We start from the raw sequence: 17838 nt of genomic DNA on the forward strand, positions 1-17838 counted from the left end.
GAGAGAACAGTATAATAAACCCCAAATTCCCATCATTTAGCTTCAATGGTTATCAACTCAAGGTCAATTCTTTCTTGTCTACACTTCACTTGCTCTTCTCAGACTCTGCAATATCAATCCCAGACATTATATGAATCTATTCATAAATCTTTAGAATGTTTCTCCAAAGGATAAAATACATTTTTTTTTTTTTTAGTAATAGAGACTGAACCCAGGGTCTCATGAATGCTAAGCGAGTACTCTACCACTGAGCTAAGCTCCAGCCCTTTTCATTTTTTTTTAAATATTGAAACAGGGTCTAAGTTGCCCAGGCTAACTCTCTAGCCCTCTTTTTGCCTCAGCCTCCCAAGAAGCTGAGATGATAGGTATGCACCACAGAGCCTGGCTGAGACAAAAGATATTTTAAAAATATAAGCACAGCCCACGACAGTGGTGCATGCCTATAATTTCTGCAACTCAGGAGGCTGGGGTAGTAGGATCCCAAGTTCAAAGCCAGCAATTTAGTGAGGCCCTGTCTCAAAATAAAAAGGGTTGGAGATATGGCTCAGTATTTAAGCACCCCTTGGTTCAATCCCCAGTAACAACAACAACAACAAAATACCATATTATTCCAAAATTTAATGATAATTGCATAACATAATCAAATGTCCATTGTCCAGTTTACCCAATTGTCTTATTTTTTTTTCCAGTTGGTGGATTAAGATTAGGCTTCAAACAAGGTGTATCTACACACTGCATTTATTTGCTTAGTCTCTTAAGAGTCCCTTTCTTTTTCGAGGCACCAGGGTGCAGGGCAGGGTAAGCTTTTGGGCTGAAGAGTGCAGGGAGGCGGATGGATGGTCAGAGTCAGGACATCCATGTGCGATTACAGAGATAGGGTACAGAGGACGGTCGGTCTCTCCAACAGGGAGGAGAGGCCAGGGCTGCTGAAAGGTGGGGCTTGTCTTTGTGCATCCCTGAGCAACTCCTTCCACCAGCTGCTGGGGCTAAAGGAAGGCGAAAATACATCCCAAGCTGAGGAGCAGGGACAGGGCTCAGGCTGGCAGGGGTCAGCTGCCCTTTCCACAGGCTGGAGGTGAGGGAGGGCTGGGGCCTGAGATCAGGCCTAGAAGTAACAGGATGTCTCTGTTGGGGAGGGAGGAAGAAGACAGCGCCAAAACCCAGGTCCTGGCCAGTCCCCAGCTCCACCCTACCTGGCCTTGGCCCAGGAGGGCCTCCCTGGCCTCCTAGCTATCATCCACCCTGGCACCCGGACACTGGCTCCCTTCACAATGCTGAGGGTCCATGGTCCAGATCGTTTGCTCTGCCTTCTATTCCTGCTCCTGGCCCCCCACAGCGCTGAGGAGGACCGTCCTCCTTGGCGAAGGTTTGAGTACAAGCTCAGCTTCAAAGGTCCAAGGCTGGCATTGCCTGGGGCTGGAATACCCTTCTGGAGCCATCACGGAGGTGAGGGGAAGAGGTGGGGAGCAGCCACACCCGGGGCCCTCAGAGCACTGGAGATGGGACTAGATGGGGAGTAGGTCTGCCAATGCCTCTGTCCAGGGTGGGGCCTGGCTGGCGTAGACAGCGCCGGGGCCCCAGGACCACTCCCAGGCTGGTTTCCTGCTCTACCCACTATAATTCCATCCCTACCCAGCAGCCTCAGTTTCTCCTCTCTGCCTTCCCTACCCTAGGACCACTCTCTTCTTTGTCTCTCCTTAGACCCCTCATCTTCCTTTGCCTCTCGGACGGATGGTAAACACACATGAACTCTCCTCTCTTCCTCTCCCTCTCCCTTTCCCTCTCCTCTCCCTTCTCTCCCTCTCCCTCTCACACACACATACACACACTCTAAGTCCCAGACACACAGAAACAAATTACCTCGGACCAGTACAAGCTTACAGTCTAGGATTCATCTTGGTGGGTCATGGCTGTCGACAAGAACTGGGAGGCTACCTGGAGGGAGGCATCTTCGTGTCCAGCTGTTTTGCCACAGCAGGCACCAGCCCTTCCTTGTATGTGTGTTGGGGATAGAATCAAACCTGAAAGCATCTTACTCCACAGGTCTGTATATAAGGCCCTCCAAACCCAGAACTATTACAAAGAGTCTATCTTCTACCTGATTTTGTTCTCAAAAAAGTTTGTGATGACTAAGAATTATAAAATACAAAGGAACTTAATTTAGGAATAAGTAAGAAAGACACTTGCAATGAGAATGGGGCAGGAAATAAGTCCACGAATGTAGCTTTCTTCCAAAACATATGCCTTGAGATTTATTTAACCATAGATTTAGTTTAGAGCTTCCTGGCAGGCAAAGCAAAGAGAGCAAGCAGATGGCCTGTGTATTACTATCTATGAGATGTAAGTTCTGGAAAATGGCCCACTTGCTGACTGAGGCTCTTAAAGATGATAAAACCTGCTAGTAGGGTCTTTGTTCTAATCTTCTCACAGAGGAACGGGAGGTAAACATATGAGTGGGCTCTTTCAGCATCAAGCCAGGCTCTGCCTCAGGGTCAGGATGGCAGGGCAGGTACAATGCTCATTGTTCTGGGCCTTGCCAAGTGTCACAGACTGTGTAGGGTAGCAGAGGCACAGTTTATGAAATCACCCAGTGATTATGCTTGTAGCTTCTTCATTCATTCATTCACCTTTTATGGAACCCCCACTCCCATGCTCCTCTGTGTCCAGCCCGGTCAGGCTCAAGGAGCCCATGGTCTATGGCAAGGTCCACAGACACTCCATAGAAGGCTGAGCATGTAAGTGTAGCAGTTAGCAGACAACCCTGGTCTCCTGCAAGTCACTTCAAGGTGGCAGCAGCTTCCAGGGGCTCTGGGACTTGCAGCCTTGCTGTATCTGAGCCTCCCTGCCCCCATCCCTGGCCGTTGCAAAGCAAACAGGCTGGATTAGCAGCCTTTGGAAAGCCTGGCAGGGTCTGGGCCCTGGGCCAGGTTCCAGGCTGGCAGGCCGGAGGGCTGGGGAGCCAGCTGGAGTGGGGACTCTGACTTCCCTTCCCCTGGTTCTTACCAAGTCTCTCAGTGTCTCTCCTTTTTCTGCTCTCCTACTATGTAGGTCCCCACCAACACCAGGGGTGGTTCTCACACTAGCTCCATCCTTCTCCCCTCCTCACCGTCCTGAGGGCCAGCAGCCACCTCTGCCCACCCTCCTGCTTTCAAGCCTTCCTCATCTTGGAAGGAACCAGGTCTCCCTGCAACACACACAATGAAGCCCCATTCAGCCGAGTGTCCTCTGAGCTTCCACAACCTGCAATCCTGAGCCTCCTGGGGCTACTCTCTCACAAGTTGCTCTCCTATGCTCTGGGTTTCAAGCTGTCCCCTTGCCCTCACAAGTCCTTAATCTCCTAATCTGACAACACGAATCTCTCTCATGGCAGTAAAATGTTGTACTTTGAAGTCAGATTGAAATGAATTCCAATCCACTTAGTTCCTTGACTTTTCTGAGCCTCCGTTTTCTCATTGGTAAATGGAGTCTCATCAAAACAGATAACACAGGCTTCAGTGAGGCTGAAGTGAGAACACAGGCAACTTTCCCACCCGGGACACTGTCCCCTCCTGTGCTGGGTTGTAGATCTCCCTTCTTCAATTGGCTCCTGCATGGGTCCAACGGGCCCCTGATTTTTTTTTTTTTTAATATATATTTCTTAATCGTGTATGGACTCAATGCCTTTATTTGTTTTCATGTGGTGCTAGGATTGAGGCAAGTGCTCTACCACTGAGCCACGACCCCAGCCCCAATGGGCTCCTGACTTAATAGCAGGTCAGGTGTGACCTCCTTCTCCTCCCAGGGCCTGGCTCCAGCCAATAAGACAGGAAGTTGGGGATTGAGAGAGTAGTGGGCCCTGGCCCTTGAGCTTCCCTGCTCCACAGATACCATCCTGGGCCTGGAGGAAGTACGCCTAGTGCCATCCATGAGGAACCAGAAGGGCACGGTGTGGAGCGAGACTTCTGTCCTCTTCCCTGCTTGGGAGGTGGAGATGCAAATGAGGGTGACTGGGCCCGGGCACCGGGGAGCCCAGGGCATGGTGAGTAGCCACCACCCAGGCCTATCAGAGTGGGTGAGTCAGGGAGGAGGGGGATGAGCCCTGGGTTCCAGTGTCCTTCAGAGACCCTAAGCTGAGGGTCTGGGGACCTGCAGGCTGTATGGTATACCCAGAACAGGGGCCAAGTTGGCTCTGTCTTTGGGGGGCTGGCCTCATGGGACGGCATCGGGATCTTCTTTGACTCCTCGGCCGAGGATACCCAGGTGAGTAGCGCTCTCCTGCCTGCCCATTCCCTTGCCCTCCTTCCTGTGCCCAGGGCTCAGGCTGATTGTCACTCCCATGCAGGACAGCCCTGTAATCCGTGTGGTGACCAGCGATGGGTACGTCCCTTCTGAGCAGCTTGGGTAAGGGTCTGTGGGGACTGACCTGCCCCTACCCTGGGCTATGAGGGCTCAGCCCCTGCCCCAGGGAGCCCCCCACCGCCGCTAGAGCTGCCACCATGCTGGCTCTCTCACTCTGAGCCCACAGCTGCCTCCTGGGACACCTCTCACTGGGTGTCAGCTGTGCCTGCAGCAGCCCCAAAACCAGAATACTTGCTCTTCCTGGGAACTGCCCCACGGAGTTCTCAAGTAATTCAACCCAATAGTCCCAAGTGAAATCCCCTTGTTAAGTGGGGATTGTTAAGTGAGGACACAGAGGCCCAGAGAGGTGAAATGACTTACTGAGGTCACACAGCTGTGTGCAGAGCTGAGACTGGAGTCCTGACTTGCCCATGGAGGTTCCACGCCCTTCCCTGCACCAGTTGAGTCTTCCCTTTCTCCAGGATGACGTGGCTTGCTGGCCTCCGTGGCCCAGCTGCTCCTCAGTGGCTGGGCCGGTTTGTCGTTTGTCGGTGTCTCTTAGCAAACATCCCTCCACTCATAACAATTAGAATAATTGCTAACATTTGTGGAGCTGAGTTTACTGTATAGGCACAGTGCCCAAGCACTTGACATTCATTCTTAGTTACCTTCATAGCCCTTGTTATGAGGTAATGGCAATTATCCTCTTCATTTTAATGAGGGAATGCCCCGGGCATGGGGAGGTGAGGTAACTTGCCCAAGGTCACACAGCTAGGAGTGCAGACTCAGGGAGCTGCTCTGGACCTGCTTCTCCCTGGCTCTATGCTGCTTCCCTCTCCCATGTAGGTGACAATGACATGCTCTGGTGTGAGCTGCCCACAGTGTCTGTGCACCCATGTGCCCAGAGGAACTCAGGCCTCATCACTCTTCTCCTAACTCTCCAGAGCCTGCTGTGTCACCCCTGTTGGGAAATGAGCTGGTCATATTGTCCTTGGCCATTAGGACATGTGCCAAGCTATCAGTCCCGCTCAGTCCAAGCCTTGGTAGAAGAGAAGAAAAAGAAGTATCCCCAGAGTCATGGGGAGACTTGGAGTTTAAGGGAGAAAGGGACAGTGAGATGAGGTGGTGGGGTGCAGGGAACAGAAACCCATACTTGGTTCAAGCCTCTGGCCTTCTGGGGAAAGGCCACAGGGAGGCTCCAGCCTCCTCTGTAAACTCCAAGTCCCAATATTCTGCCAGGTGAAGCCTGCTTTCCTATCCCTCTTTCTTATGCTAAGGAGGCAGAGTACAGCAAGGGAGACTCAAGTCTCATACCAGGCCACCCACTGGGAAGGGGGTGTCACCACAAGCCTCAGCAGAGTGACTACTGGGTGCCCTTATTGGCTGGGCCTAGGGTCTTATGTGGCCTGGCTAGATTCCAGCTCTCACAGGGATGGAGCAAGTCACCAGGTACTGGGCTCCTGTCACCGAGACTTCCGGAACCGGCCATATCCCATCAGAACAAGGATCACCTACTGGAGGCAGAGGCTGCGTGTGAGTCACCCTCCTGATTCTAGGGGTCCTTTGCTGGCAGATTACAGAGCTCCAAGCTACACAGTTGCTGTGGGGGGTGCCCATGGCCCCAACAGACTCGTGTCTGTGATACCACAAAGGGTATCAGAGACAAAGGGTCCCTCCACTCACGTGGCATTCCTGGCACATCCCATGTGGGATCCTCCACCTGTATACAGAATCCTAGCAGTCACCCAGAGAACAAGCACATAGTGTTCACATGAAACCAGAGTGCAGGTCACCTTCATGTCATTTAGATCCCAAGCACTTGGCTGTCTGTCCTTCTTCAGGACCAGGGGAGCCAGAGAGTCAGAGGTGGGGATGATCCCCCGATGCTGGGTAAGGCGACAAGAAGAAGCTCATGCCCTCTATGCCCTTCAGGTGTCCTTGAGCACTGGTCTCACTCCCAGTGACCCAGATGAGGTCTGTGTCGATGTGGGGTCCGTGCTTTTGGCTCCTGGAGGTTTCTTTGGGGTCTCAGCAGCCACCAGCACCCTGGCAGGTGAGGGCCTCTCTGGGCAGGTAAGCGCCGAGGGCAGTGTTCGTTTTTTGTGTGGGTAGTGCTGGGGTGGAGCCCAGGGCCTTGCTGTGCTAGGGAAGTGCTCTGCCACAAGTGCTCTGCCATTGAGCCCCGGCTCGCCTAGGGACCCTGTGAAATGACTCATCCTTCGCATCCCTTCTAAAGAGCTCTGTGTGTGGGGTCAACCACTTCCTCACCATGTGACCTGAGCAAGTCACGAGCCCTCTCTGGGTCTCTATTACCATCTGGAGAAGGTCACATCTGCCTTGCAGGGTTACTGAAACTCTCAAATGTGATAAAACGTGAGAAGCTTTTATTCCAGTATTGCCCCTCCCCCATGCAATGCGGCAGGTGAAAGGAGGATAGTGGCTACAGGGGACATTTAGGGAAATAGAGCAGAGGGAGGTGATGCAGGGGGGAGCCCATGAGGGTCTGCAGCTGGAAAGCGGGCTGGGATTAGAGCATGGCAGTCCTTGAATGGCAGGACTTTGGTCTTTATTTTATTGTTTTGTTTTGGTACTGGATTGAACCCAGGAGTGCTTAACCCCTGAGCCACACCCTCAGCCCTTTTTTGAATTTTATTTAGAGACAGGGTCTTGCTAAATTGCTTAGGGCCTTGCTAAGTTGCTGAGACTGGCTTTGAGCTCAGGACCCTCCTGCCTCAGCCTCCCAAGATGCTGGGATTATAGGTGTGCACCACCATACCCAGTAGGACTTTGGTCTTTAGACTGGGCACTGGGGAGCCCTGGAAGGTTTCTGAGGAGGAGAGTGATGTGATCCAAGCCACCGTGGGGAAGCAGCCCCTGCAGGATGCTGTTGCCAAAAGCAACTGTGCTCTGGGATGGGAGGGTGTCCCTTGGCCTGCTGCCATGGCTCTAGCCCTGGATGCTTTGTGATTGTCCAGTATTCCCACGCACAGGGGCCTAGCTGCATGTGTGGTTCACCCTCACAGCCCACACATCTGCTTCCCTGGCTCTCACACCTTTTTTATGAAGTGAGCAAGACAAATGCCCAAAGTCACCCCGACCTCTTGCCTTCCTGGGATATAATGGAGCCTGGGGGCGGAGTGAGGTCTGGATGAGCAGGCTGCTGGGTGGAGGGATCTTATGTCCCCTTCATCTATCCCCCTTCCAGATGACCATGATGTCCTGTCGTTCCTGACTTTCAGCCTGAACGAGCCGGGTCCAGAGGTGATACCAGCCCTGGCCTGCCTCCGAGAGGCAGCGCAGGGACCCACCCCTCCCCAGATGCTTTTGCCGGTCTCATCATGTCCTTGGACTCACCATTTCAGCCCTTATCCTCACCTGTTCTCTTAATTCTGCTCAGGCCCCAAGCCTTGTGCTTGGCAGTGCTGGGGGTCAGGCTCTGTCTCCAGGCCTCCCAGGCTGGTGGGTGGAGTCAGGCTATGATATGAGAGAGCTCAGAGTGATCTGTGCTGGCTATCAAAAGGCACAGGGGGCACTGGGGTTGAGGCTCAGTGGTAGAGTGCTCACCTAGCGCATGTGAGGCACTGGGTTCCATCCTCAGCACCACATAAAAATAAAAAATAAATAAAATAAAGCTATGGAAAAAAGTTTAGTTTAAAAAAAAAAGGCACCAGGGCTGTGGCGAGCACAGAGGAGGGGTCTGAACTGCCTGAGGGTCAGGGAAGGCTGCCTGGAGGAGGGAGCTTAAAGGAACCCTACATACACAGGCCTGAGGCTCCAGCAGGGAGGGAAGAGTGTGGGGTGTGGGGCTGGAGGTAGAAGCAGAGCTCAGAGGGCTAGAAAGAGCTGGCGAGGCTGAGCAAAGCCCTACCCCCAGGGTGGGGTGAATAGTTGGTCAGGGAGGGTAGCTAGGCTCATGCGGGATCCTGTGGGAAGGCTCTTTCCACTTTTGGCTCTCCCATAGATTGAGGCTTGATCTCTGTCTTCCTCCTTCAGGTTCCCCCTCAGCCCTTCCTGGAGATGGAGCAGCTTCGTCTGGCAAGGCAGCTGGAAGGGCTGCAGGCCAAGCTGGCCCTGGGCAGCAGGGTGGTTATAATTCCACAGCCAAACTCAAAAGCCCAGGAAGAGGGTAGAGACCCAGGGAGTGGGCAGGAGGGGAAGTGGCCCATTTGAGTATCATGATCCTATGTCCTTAGAATCAGGAGTCCTTCAACCAGTGGGGAAATGGAGGTCTAAGGAAGCCATATCTAAGCCAAACGTGGACCCAGGTGTCCTGTCCTATCCTCTCCACCCAGAAACTCTCCAAGGGAGCAGCCATACCATTTGATGCTCCTCAAGTCCCTGAAGGTAGGGTCTTTTTCCCCACCCCAATGGCCACCCACCCAGCTCTGCCCCATCCCCAGGGGAAAGGTTCTTTGGCCTGGAGGAGACATTGGGCAGACACAACAAGATCCTGCAGGACCTCCAGGCTCTCTCTGAGCAGTTGGCCCAGGCAGAGATGCAATGGAAGAAGCAGCTGGGGTTCCTAGGCCAGGCCAGGCCTGAGGGAGCCTGGGTGAGTAGCCCCTTGGGCATCCAAGTCTCCACCTGTGGTCCTAAAAGAGGAAAAGAGCTATAGTCAGGAACTAGTCTCCCCTAAAGTCTGGAGTACAAAGAGGGCAGGAATTAAAGACCGCAGGTCACAGGATGGGGCAGGCCAGCATGCACAAGGACATCTCTGCACAAGCAAAAGCTCCAGAGCCACACAGTTGGGGCTGGGGAGAGGAGATGCCAGGAATTTGGATCCGGGTCTGTAGACGAATGACAGAAATAGACTAGGTGCTAATTTGCATGTAGCTTCACAAGTGACTTGCCTGTGGCTTGCTTAATGCTCAGTTGCATCAGAATCCTCTTTTCATCTTCACTGTCCCTCCAAGTTCCACCCCCAGGGAGTCATGTCCCAGGGCACTGCCCAGCCTTGGGGGTTGAGAGCTAAACCCAGCCAACGCTTAGGTGCTTAGGTGCCTAGCAGAGGAGACCAGCAGCACTTTCAGGCTTTGCTGGGTTCTGAAGGGTCAAGATTTTTAATCTTTTGTCCTCAGACCAGAGCAGATTAGGCTGGGCTGCTGGAGTGGGACAGAGGGGAGGGGGTTTACACCCTAGGGCCAGTCCTCTCTGATCCTACCTTCAGTTCCTGAGAGATTCCATTCATCCCCCAAAAGGGCAGCCACCTCTCTAGGTCACTCTGCAGGACTGGGAACGAAGCCCTGGCTGTTAACTAGCACTGGCCTCCAGCTTGGGTCATGCCCTGGGAGAAGGGAAGGGAGAGAGGACTGGGCTGAACTTCAGGGAGGAAGAACCATTTCTAGAAATGGGAAGAGCTTGGGTTGGGATTGTGGCTCAGTGATAGAGCGCTTGCCTAGCACAGGCAGGCAGGACCCGGGTTCGACCCTCAGCACCGCATAAAAATAAAGGCATTGTGTTAAAAAAAAGAAATTGGAAGAGCTTGATAAGGTCTAGGGGTGACTCTGTTGGTGGGAACAAGCCTCTTTAGGGAGAAGGGGCTTGAGATCAGGAGAGAAGACTTCAAAAGCCCAGGTGAACAGGAGTCTGGTAAACTCTACCTGCCCCAAATGAGAAGGGCCCTGGTAAACTGGTAAGGCCTCTGGAAGGAGGGGGGCTGCAGTGTCTCTGGGGAAGGTGGGCTTTGAGGGGAGGACAGCTGGGTCCTGGACCATAGATAAGAGGATGGCTCTCCGCAGGATTCTGCCAAGATCAGCACCCTGCTCTATGGACAGCAGACTTTGCTCCAGGCCCTGCAAGAGATGAGGTAAGGTGGAGTAAGGGAGGAGCTGGAAGAGGGAAGAGAAACCTCTCTACCAACTTTGTCTGTCTGCCTGCAGCTCCTCTCTGGGCTCTTCCTTCCTTTCATTATTTCCTGAACAACCAGCACAGAGTTTGGCAATGAGAGAGCCTGGGGCTGAAGTTATGTTAGCTGAGTTGACCTCAATTTAAATGAATAAAGTCCTAGTTTAAAAGCAACTATCCCTAGGAGAAGCCCATCATGAAGGACGCCTTGAGACATTCCCACCCCAGCAAGGGTTAGTAACTCTGAGCTTTCCTCCAGTGATAGTTTATGGAAGGAACGAATGTTTTGATGAACATTCTTGGAAGGAGCACAACCAAGATCAGACCAGCTGGAGACAATCCCTGAATTCATTTTTGCCCTTCTCCAGCCTGCTAGCATCCTACTCTGGAGCACTCAGGCCTGTGGAGCTACCCATAGACTCCTAAGAGTGGGGAGATCACCTGGATGCCATGGGTGCTCTCACCCCACATCCAGACACCTGGGGTGGTATAGGGGAAGAGGGAAGAAGCTAAATTCCCTGGGGTCTGTAGGTGAAAGAAAGAGCCCAAGGAACCTCAGGTTGAGAAAGACAGATTTAGAGAGAACTTGTCTGAGCTAGAGCTGGCTCAAGATCTAAGGAAAAGATTTGGAGTAAAAAGACCAGTCCCCAAGAAAACCCCCTATGAATGGTGTCTGTTCCCCACCTATTCACTACCCTGGGAATTGTGGGAAATGATTAGTTAATTTGGGTACAACCCGAAGGGGTAATGAGTCATTCCCATGGTTTTCACTCCACACACACACCAGCAATGCAGCTGCTCGCATGGCCTCAGGAGCCCAGGTCTTCTACCTGCCTGTGGGCACCGAACACCATTTCTTAGAGCTGGACCAGATCTTGAGCCTCCTGCATAAGAGTCTTCGGGACCCAGTGGTAATGGAGAAGTAGTGGGTAGCATGGGGGGCCCAGCCCTGAGGTCCGGGCTCTTTCACCCTTCTTCCAACTCAACCACCAGAAGGGAAATGGGTGGGCTGTGCCCAAGATCATTCAGAGTTTTATGGTAGAGGGGCTCTTTTCTGTGCCCTTGTACCTTCTTGCTCTTTCCCTCGCCCTCACCCTCATCCTGTCTTTGTTTTCCACTTCAGTCTCTCTCATCTCTTAAGCCCTTGGCCTCCTGATGATCTCAGGATCTAGGTCTTCCCAGCTTTTCTCACAGATGGAGCCATCAGAGCTGGGGTGGGGGAGGAAATGCATGCTGCCCCTCCTCCAGGTTCCCCAGATGAGAGCCAGCATGCCCCAAACCTGGGGAGATAAACAGGGCTCAAGTATGGCACAGATTCCAGGTACCCCGCCTCCTTCTGTGTTAGAAGCTGATCAAGATCTCAGACTTTCCCCTTTCAGAAAGCAGCAGTCAAGTCCCCCCGCCCATATGGATGGCCCCCAGGAGCCTCCACATGTCTACGGCCCGGCATCTTCCTGTTCTTCCTCCTCATCCAGACTTTGGGCTTTTTCTGCTATGTGAATCTTAGGTGGGTCTTCCATGAGCAGCACTTCCCACCCTACTCAACATCACTTGGTTCTGGGTTACAGCTATTCAATTTGCAAGAAGGACCCTGAGGCCCAGAGGGGAGCTGCCCAGTCCTCCAGATGGCAAGGAGCAAAGCACAGGCTCAAACCCATACTTTCATCAGACACAGACCACCTGCTCAACCCCAGCCCCATCTGGTTCTGGTGTCACAGAGCTCATGCCAGAGTGAGACACTGATAAGCAACCAGTAGTCACACCCTAGATGATCAGTGCTATAAATGGCAGGAAGCTCAGGGACTTCAGGAAGTACAGGAGAAAGCACTTGATAGAGCTTGTGAAGATCAGGGATCTGGTCTGAAAAGGACATTTGATAAGGGTCATCAAAGTGACTAGGAGTTTCCCAGCATGACAGGATGGGTAAAGGCATGGATGCATAGAGAACAGCATGGGGAAATGAAAAAAGTATAATATTTTGGAGAAAAAAATGATAATTCAGTACTGTTGGTGAAAAGAACAGGACCAGTTTGTGAAATTGATAATTGAAAAGGTGGGGGATGTCACTATTTCTGCTTGATGGGTGTTTGCTGAATGGATGAGCGCTGGTCCGACTCTTTTCACCAAAAGTACTGAATTATCATTTTTTTTTTCTCATTTAGAGATGCAGATATGCTGAGGGCCCTGGACAGGGACTGACAGTCCTTGCTGGGGAATCTCAAAACAAGAATTAGTGTGGGCTTGGATGATCCCGGGGAAGGAATAAAGTGTGCTGAGCTTTAAAAAGCACAAAGTGGAAACAATCACAGGCTTCCTGGTGTACAGAAGGGCAGTGGTAGCAATAAACCACCCAGATGGTCCTTAAATGCCAAGGGGAAATATGCACTTCATGTGACATGCTAAGGGAGCCATAGAAGATCCCAGAGCAAGAAAGGCTGTGGTGCAGTGAATGGAGGAAGGCAACTGTGAGTCTTGGTTTCAAAAGCCCAGAAGAGGCTGGGTGCAGTGGTGTACACCTGTAATCCCCACAACTCGGGAGGCTGAAGCAGGGGGACCACAGGTTCAAAGCCAGCCTCAGCAACTTAGCAAGGCCCTAATAAATTTAGCAAGACCCTGTCTCAAAATAAAATTAAAAAAATAATAATAAACGGGTTGGGGATGTGGCTCCATCACTGGTCCAAAAAACAAAAACAAAAGCCTAGAAAGGAAGAAGTCAAGCAACCATCTTCTCTCTGCAGCAGGCAGGAGCTGGACAAGAGGCTTCGGGAGTGTTTGTCCACAGGAAACCTTCCTTTGGGTGCTGTGCCACACATCTCTAGGGTGCTGGGAACTCTGAGGAGGCAGCCCTTCTCCCCCAGCATGCATGCCTGACCCACTTCAAAGCCACTTCTCTCTGGGAAGCAGGTGGCTTCTGGGGGTGGGGAAGAGGACTTTGCTAGGATCCTCTTCCTCTTGGTGCCCAGCTATTGCCCACACCTTAGCTTTTGGTGAGCCCCATCTTATTAAAGGTGAATTCCCTCTTCTGCGTGTGTTGATATGCTCCTTTATCTCCAAGTCTAATCTCTCTGATGGCTTCCACCGCTTTGGGTAGGTAACCTGGAGTGGGCTCTAAGCAAGTAAGCAGGCCAAGGGCTCACTTACCTGCCCAAAGACCAGATACCCCACAGCCCTTCCCTCTTGACCAGAGAAGGAGAGGGAGTAACAACTGCATATAATTCTGTCCCCAATTCACCAGAACAAGGAGCCGTGTCTCCCAGTACCCCTCCTGGCCCAGCCCTGCTAGCATTACCAAACAATCCTCTCCCTCTTCAATCCCTGCAGCTCATGGACAGCAGGGCAGGCACGTGACTGAGGAACCCCCAGAGGGGAACACATGAATCCATAACTGGGATTCCTGCTAACGCTTTCGGGTCTTCCTTCCCAGTCCCAAGCTCCAGGGCCAGCAGGTTTCGGGGCTGGGGGGTTGGAGGAAAGAAGGATGGGGTGAGGTTTTGCCCCTTGCTGCTGCTTGGATCTCCCAGCTGAAATCCTGAATATCAGTGACCCAGGAGGGGAGTAGGTTGAAGGAGGTTAGGAAGCAGGGAAAGCATCAGCGCAACCCCTGTCCCTGGAGGAGCGACCCCATCACCGCAGGCCCTAATCCGCTGTCAGCAGTGGCCAACAGAGCTTGGCGTTGAAGGAGGCACGTGGGAGAGGCGGGAGTGAGGAGCGGGCACGTGGTCCAGCCTTCTCAGCCCCGTGCATGCCCCCCGCCCCCCGTGAGGAGGGGTTTGGGAAGGTAGGGGCGGGCCCGGGCGGGGGCGGGCGACAGGCGGCGCAAAGCGTGGGGCGAGGGCTAGCGGCGGGAGCTGTCCGCGGGACCTGGTGCTGAAGTGAGCGCGGACGTGCCGGAGCCCGGTGTGTGGTACCAGGCGCCTGGTGCCCCGGCCGGCGAAGACCATGGCGTTCATGGTGAAGACCATGGTGGGTGGCCAGCTGAAGAACCTCACCGGGAGCCTGGGGGGCGGCGAGGACAAGGGGGACGGGGACAAGTCCGCAGCGGAAGCGCAGGGCATGAGCCGAGAGGAGTACGAGGAGTATCAGAAGCAACTGGTGGAAGAGAAGTGAGTGGGATCCCTTCCCGGTTCCAGCGACCCCCACACATACACACAGCCGCTGTGCCCACCCTTGGGTCAATCTGGGGGCCCAACTTTCCTCCCCTGCCTTCCTACATGTGATAAGAGGCTGGGAGATGCCTTCTAGGCTACTCCTACAGCCACTGCTTCTCAAACCCAGGACCCTGCTCCAGCTCTGTACTCTGGCCCAGAGGGCATAGGGGGAGGGGTGATCGGTGCCTGGGACAGGGAGCTGGGTGCACGTGCATTTCTGACGAAGCAAATAATCCCTTAATCCGATCTGGTCCTAGCCGCCTGTGTCTTCCAACTGGGGCTCCTTTGAGCCAGAAGCTCTGAGAAAAGCAGCACAGCAGAGGTGGTGGTGGGGGTGCTCAGAGTCGCGGAGACAGATCCTGAGATGGGAGCACCCGTGGATATTGAGCCTACTGTGTTCCAGCAGTCCTGGGACACAGCGGAGGTGGGGGTGCAGTTAGGCTGCTTGGGTTCAGATCCTGGTTTTGCTTCTCATTAGCTGGGTAACTTTAGGCAAGTTACTTAACCTTTCTATGCCTCTTTTCCTCTTCTGGAAAGGGGGGATGGTTGTCATAATATATGCTTTATATATTCATGTAGATTAAATAACTTAATGCATGTAAATCATCTAGCCCAGAGCCTGGCACGTAGCAAATCTTCGTTAAATGTTACTTGTTATTTCACTTAATCCTAACAGCGTTGTGAGTTGCAATGTCTCATCCCCATTTTACAGACGAGAAAGGCAAGTGACTTACCTAAAGACATACCCTAAAGTAGTAATGGAGCCACAATAGGAACTCAGATCTATTCCTAATATTTTTCCCCCTCATGACACAGTTTGTCAGGGAGGGAAAGACAGGCATGAGTCAGGAACGGCACAAATATTGGGATCTGCAGAGAGGGTTAGGAAGACTGACACCCCCATTCAGTGGCGGGTGCAGAGTCCGCAGAGGGCACGATGATGGGGAAAAGCAACAAAGAGCAATCTAATCGGGTCAGGTCTGTGAGCCCTAGCTACGCACAGGCCAGCCGGCTGGACCGATGCAGGTTGCTGCCAGTACTCCAGAGACCCCTTGGGGCCCTCGCTCGCAGACCCCGCCCCTTCTTTCAGTCCTTGCGTTGACTCCACCCCGGTATCCTGGCAGGATGGAGCGGGACGCGCAGTTCACGCAGAGAAAAGCAGAGCGGGCCACGCTGCGGACTCACTTTCGAGATAAATACCGACTGCCCAAGGTACGAGAGCTCAAGCTGTAAGAGTGGACCGCGCCCTGAGCTCTGGGCTTAGAACTCCTTGATCCACTCTGTGCGCCAGAGCTCTCAGCCCGTGAGACTCACAGGGTGCTTGGTTGAATCTTTCTTTTTCATTCATTTGTTCATTCACTCAGTTAACCAGCGCTGCCAAGAGTGAGGGCTTGGTGTTTAGGGGAAACCCAATCCTCCAGAGACTGACAGGTTTGTGTCCCCAACCCTCCACCCCAATCAGGCCTGGCCTCAGAAGGAACAAAGGAGACAGAAAGTAGATTTTACCTCAGGAATGAGTATTCTCAGGCCTTCTGAGCATGCATGGAGGGCATGCTGAAGAAGAGAAGGCCAGTGACTGATGTAAGAGGTACTTGGCCATGTTCTCACCTAATAACCTTAATAATGCTGCCAAGTAGCTATCACATCTACAAATAAGGAAACTAAGTCTCAGAGAGATTAAAGGACTTGGCTAAGGTCATATAGCCAGTGAGAGATGGAGCTCATGCCTGTGAATACTGAGCCTGTGCTCAATTCAGGCCCTAAGGCTGTTTTCCTGGCATGGGGTCTGCCTGTAGAGAGCAAAGTACCTCCAAGCAGCCAAGGTGTATTTATCAGGAGGTCCCCTGTGCTCCTGTAAGCACTCAGCACCATAAGCATGCAAGTATGTTACTTCTGTAACCTAAGAAAGCAACCCAGGCATAAGCCACTTCCAGGATATCACCCTAGAGTGCCTGAAATAGAGCTAGACTGAAGGGGAAATAGAGGTAAAGTGCTATAACACTTCTGACCTTGATCTTCCACTTGAATTGAAAGATCAGTGAACATTACCTTCACTCATTCAACAAATGTTTACTGAGCCCCTGGCTGCCTCTGACTTCCCACAGAGCACCAGTCTTTTGGAAGTCTCTCAAAGGGAAAACCAATCCAAAAAGCCTGCCAGGCTGCAAACCCAGCTAGGAATGGAGTCATTACTCAAATGCTTGCACTGAGTATCTAAGGGACACAACTCCTGCCATTAGGGAACTCTGAGTCTACAAGAAGAGGCAAGACTTGGATGTGACTGAGTAGGACACATGGTCCCAATGCCTCCCACAGGGACAAAGAAGTGCACTAGCCATGGGCAGGTGCTGTGAAAAGACAGCATAGATGTTGGAATCAGTGACATAGATTTGAGTCTAGCTCCCCTGTTTCCTAGCTGTGTGGCCTTGGGCAAGTTACTTACTTAAATTATCTGAACCTCTATTTCCTATTTGTAAAGTGGAGACAAGAGGAACTACCTCCTAGATACTTTTTTATTGTGAGAATTAAAAGCACCCCAGCTCAACATTAGCCATAAAACAGGAGTTGATAAATGGTACCCATCGCTATTATTGGTTATGTCCTTTGGTGGTGTTAACAATAGTCAGTACATGACAGTTGATTTCAACAGTGTGACTCCTAGGCATTTTCATTTTCTCTTAACTCAGTATGCTAAGTCCTTCAGTGTCTCAGAGTGAAGTAAGGCAGTACAAAAGTGCAAGGCCTCCAGGTCAATGCATCAAATGCTTGACCCTGGGATGTTATGGGTAGGGGAAGAGCTCACTAGAACATGGGGCTCAAGAATCTAGGGACCTGAGCTGGGGGCGATGGTGCACACCTATAATCCCAGTGGTTTGGGAGGCTGGGGAAGGAGAGTTGCAAGTTCAAAATCAACCTCTGCAACTTAGTGAGGCCCTAAGCAATTTAATGAGAACCTGTCTCAAAAAAAAAAAAAAAAAGGTTGGGGGACGGCTGAGGCTATGGCTCAGGGACTGGAACCCAGTCCAGGTTTCTTTCCTGACACTTCAACTCTGAGTCCTCACAGACCTGCACCTCCACCCCGCCCCCTTTTCCCTTCAGAACGAGACAGATGAGAGCCAGATCCAGATGGCAGGTGGAGATGTGGAGCTACCTCGGGAGCTGGCCAAGATGATTGAGGAGGACACAGAGGAGGAGGAGGAGAAGGCCTCAGTCCTCGGGCAGCTGAGCAGCCTCCCAGGCTTGGACCTCGGCTCACTTAAGGACAAGGCCCAGACCACACTGGGGGACCTCAAGCAATCAGCTGAGAAGTGCTACATCATGTGATCACTTCCCCTGAGGTTGCCCATTGGGATGGCCAGAGGGCTGGTCCACATAAGGGCTAAGAGTGTGTCTCAGTTTCCAGGGATCTATACCCCATTTTGGGCTTTATTTCCCTTGCCCTAACCTAGCCTCAGAACCCTTCTCATCCTTGCCCCAAACCTGACTTCTAGTGCCTCCCTTCCCACTAGGAGCAAAGTTTCCATTCCTT

General features: G+C 52.4%; 2 protein-coding genes across 2 annotated transcripts; both read left to right on the forward strand.

Moving 5' to 3' along the window:
• The first annotated feature begins 1271 nt into the window (after positions 1-1271).
• Lman1l (lectin, mannose binding 1 like) lies at positions 1272-13032 on the forward strand. Its single transcript, XM_077800149.1, has 13 exons — positions 1272-1446; positions 3864-4018; positions 4132-4239; positions 4322-4380; positions 5748-5850; positions 6250-6370; positions 7523-7578; positions 8311-8443; positions 8718-8869; positions 10056-10123; positions 10949-11072; positions 11541-11668; positions 12900-13032. The coding sequence occupies exons 1-13, from the start codon at positions 1272-1274 to the stop codon at positions 13030-13032; spliced, it is 1515 nt and encodes a 504-aa protein (XP_077656275.1).
• A 1068-nt stretch (positions 13033-14100) lies between these two features.
• On the forward strand, positions 14101-17633 carry Cplx3 (complexin 3). The gene is made up of 3 exons (XM_026387730.2): positions 14101-14264; positions 15434-15521; positions 17409-17633. Exons 1-3 carry the CDS (start codon positions 14101-14103, stop codon positions 17631-17633), a joined length of 477 nt encoding a protein of 158 aa, XP_026243515.1.
• Positions 17634-17838: the final 205 nt, after the last annotated feature.

Source organism: Urocitellus parryii, chromosome 6, assembly GCF_045843805.1.
Source record: "Urocitellus parryii isolate mUroPar1 chromosome 6, mUroPar1.hap1, whole genome shotgun sequence".
Lineage (NCBI taxonomy): Eukaryota > Metazoa > Chordata > Mammalia > Rodentia > Sciuridae > Urocitellus > Urocitellus parryii.

What these genes read in the sequence shown, in the direction of transcription:
- Lman1l (XM_077800149.1), top strand. Translation starts at nt 1,272, where the DNA reads ATGCTGAGGGTCCATGGTCCAGATCGTTTGCTCTGCCTTCTATTCCTG. An exon ending in CTTCTGGAGCCATCACGGAG is followed by an intron (nt 1,447 to 3,863) that starts GTGAGGGGAAGA and finishes CCTGCTCCACAG; the next exon opens with ATACCATCCTGGGCCTGGAG. An exon ending in CCAGGCCTGAGGGAGCCTGG is followed by an intron (nt 8,870 to 10,055) that starts GTGAGTAGCCCC and finishes GGCTCTCCGCAG; the next exon opens with GATTCTGCCAAGATCAGCAC.
- Cplx3 (XM_026387730.2), top strand. Translation starts at nt 14,101, where the DNA reads ATGGCGTTCATGGTGAAGACCATGGTGGGTGGCCAGCTGAAGAACCTC. An exon ending in AAGCAACTGGTGGAAGAGAA is followed by an intron (nt 14,265 to 15,433) that starts GTGAGTGGGATC and finishes GTATCCTGGCAG; the next exon opens with GATGGAGCGGGACGCGCAGT. An exon ending in ATAAATACCGACTGCCCAAG is followed by an intron (nt 15,522 to 17,408) that starts GTACGAGAGCTC and finishes TTTTCCCTTCAG; the next exon opens with AACGAGACAGATGAGAGCCA.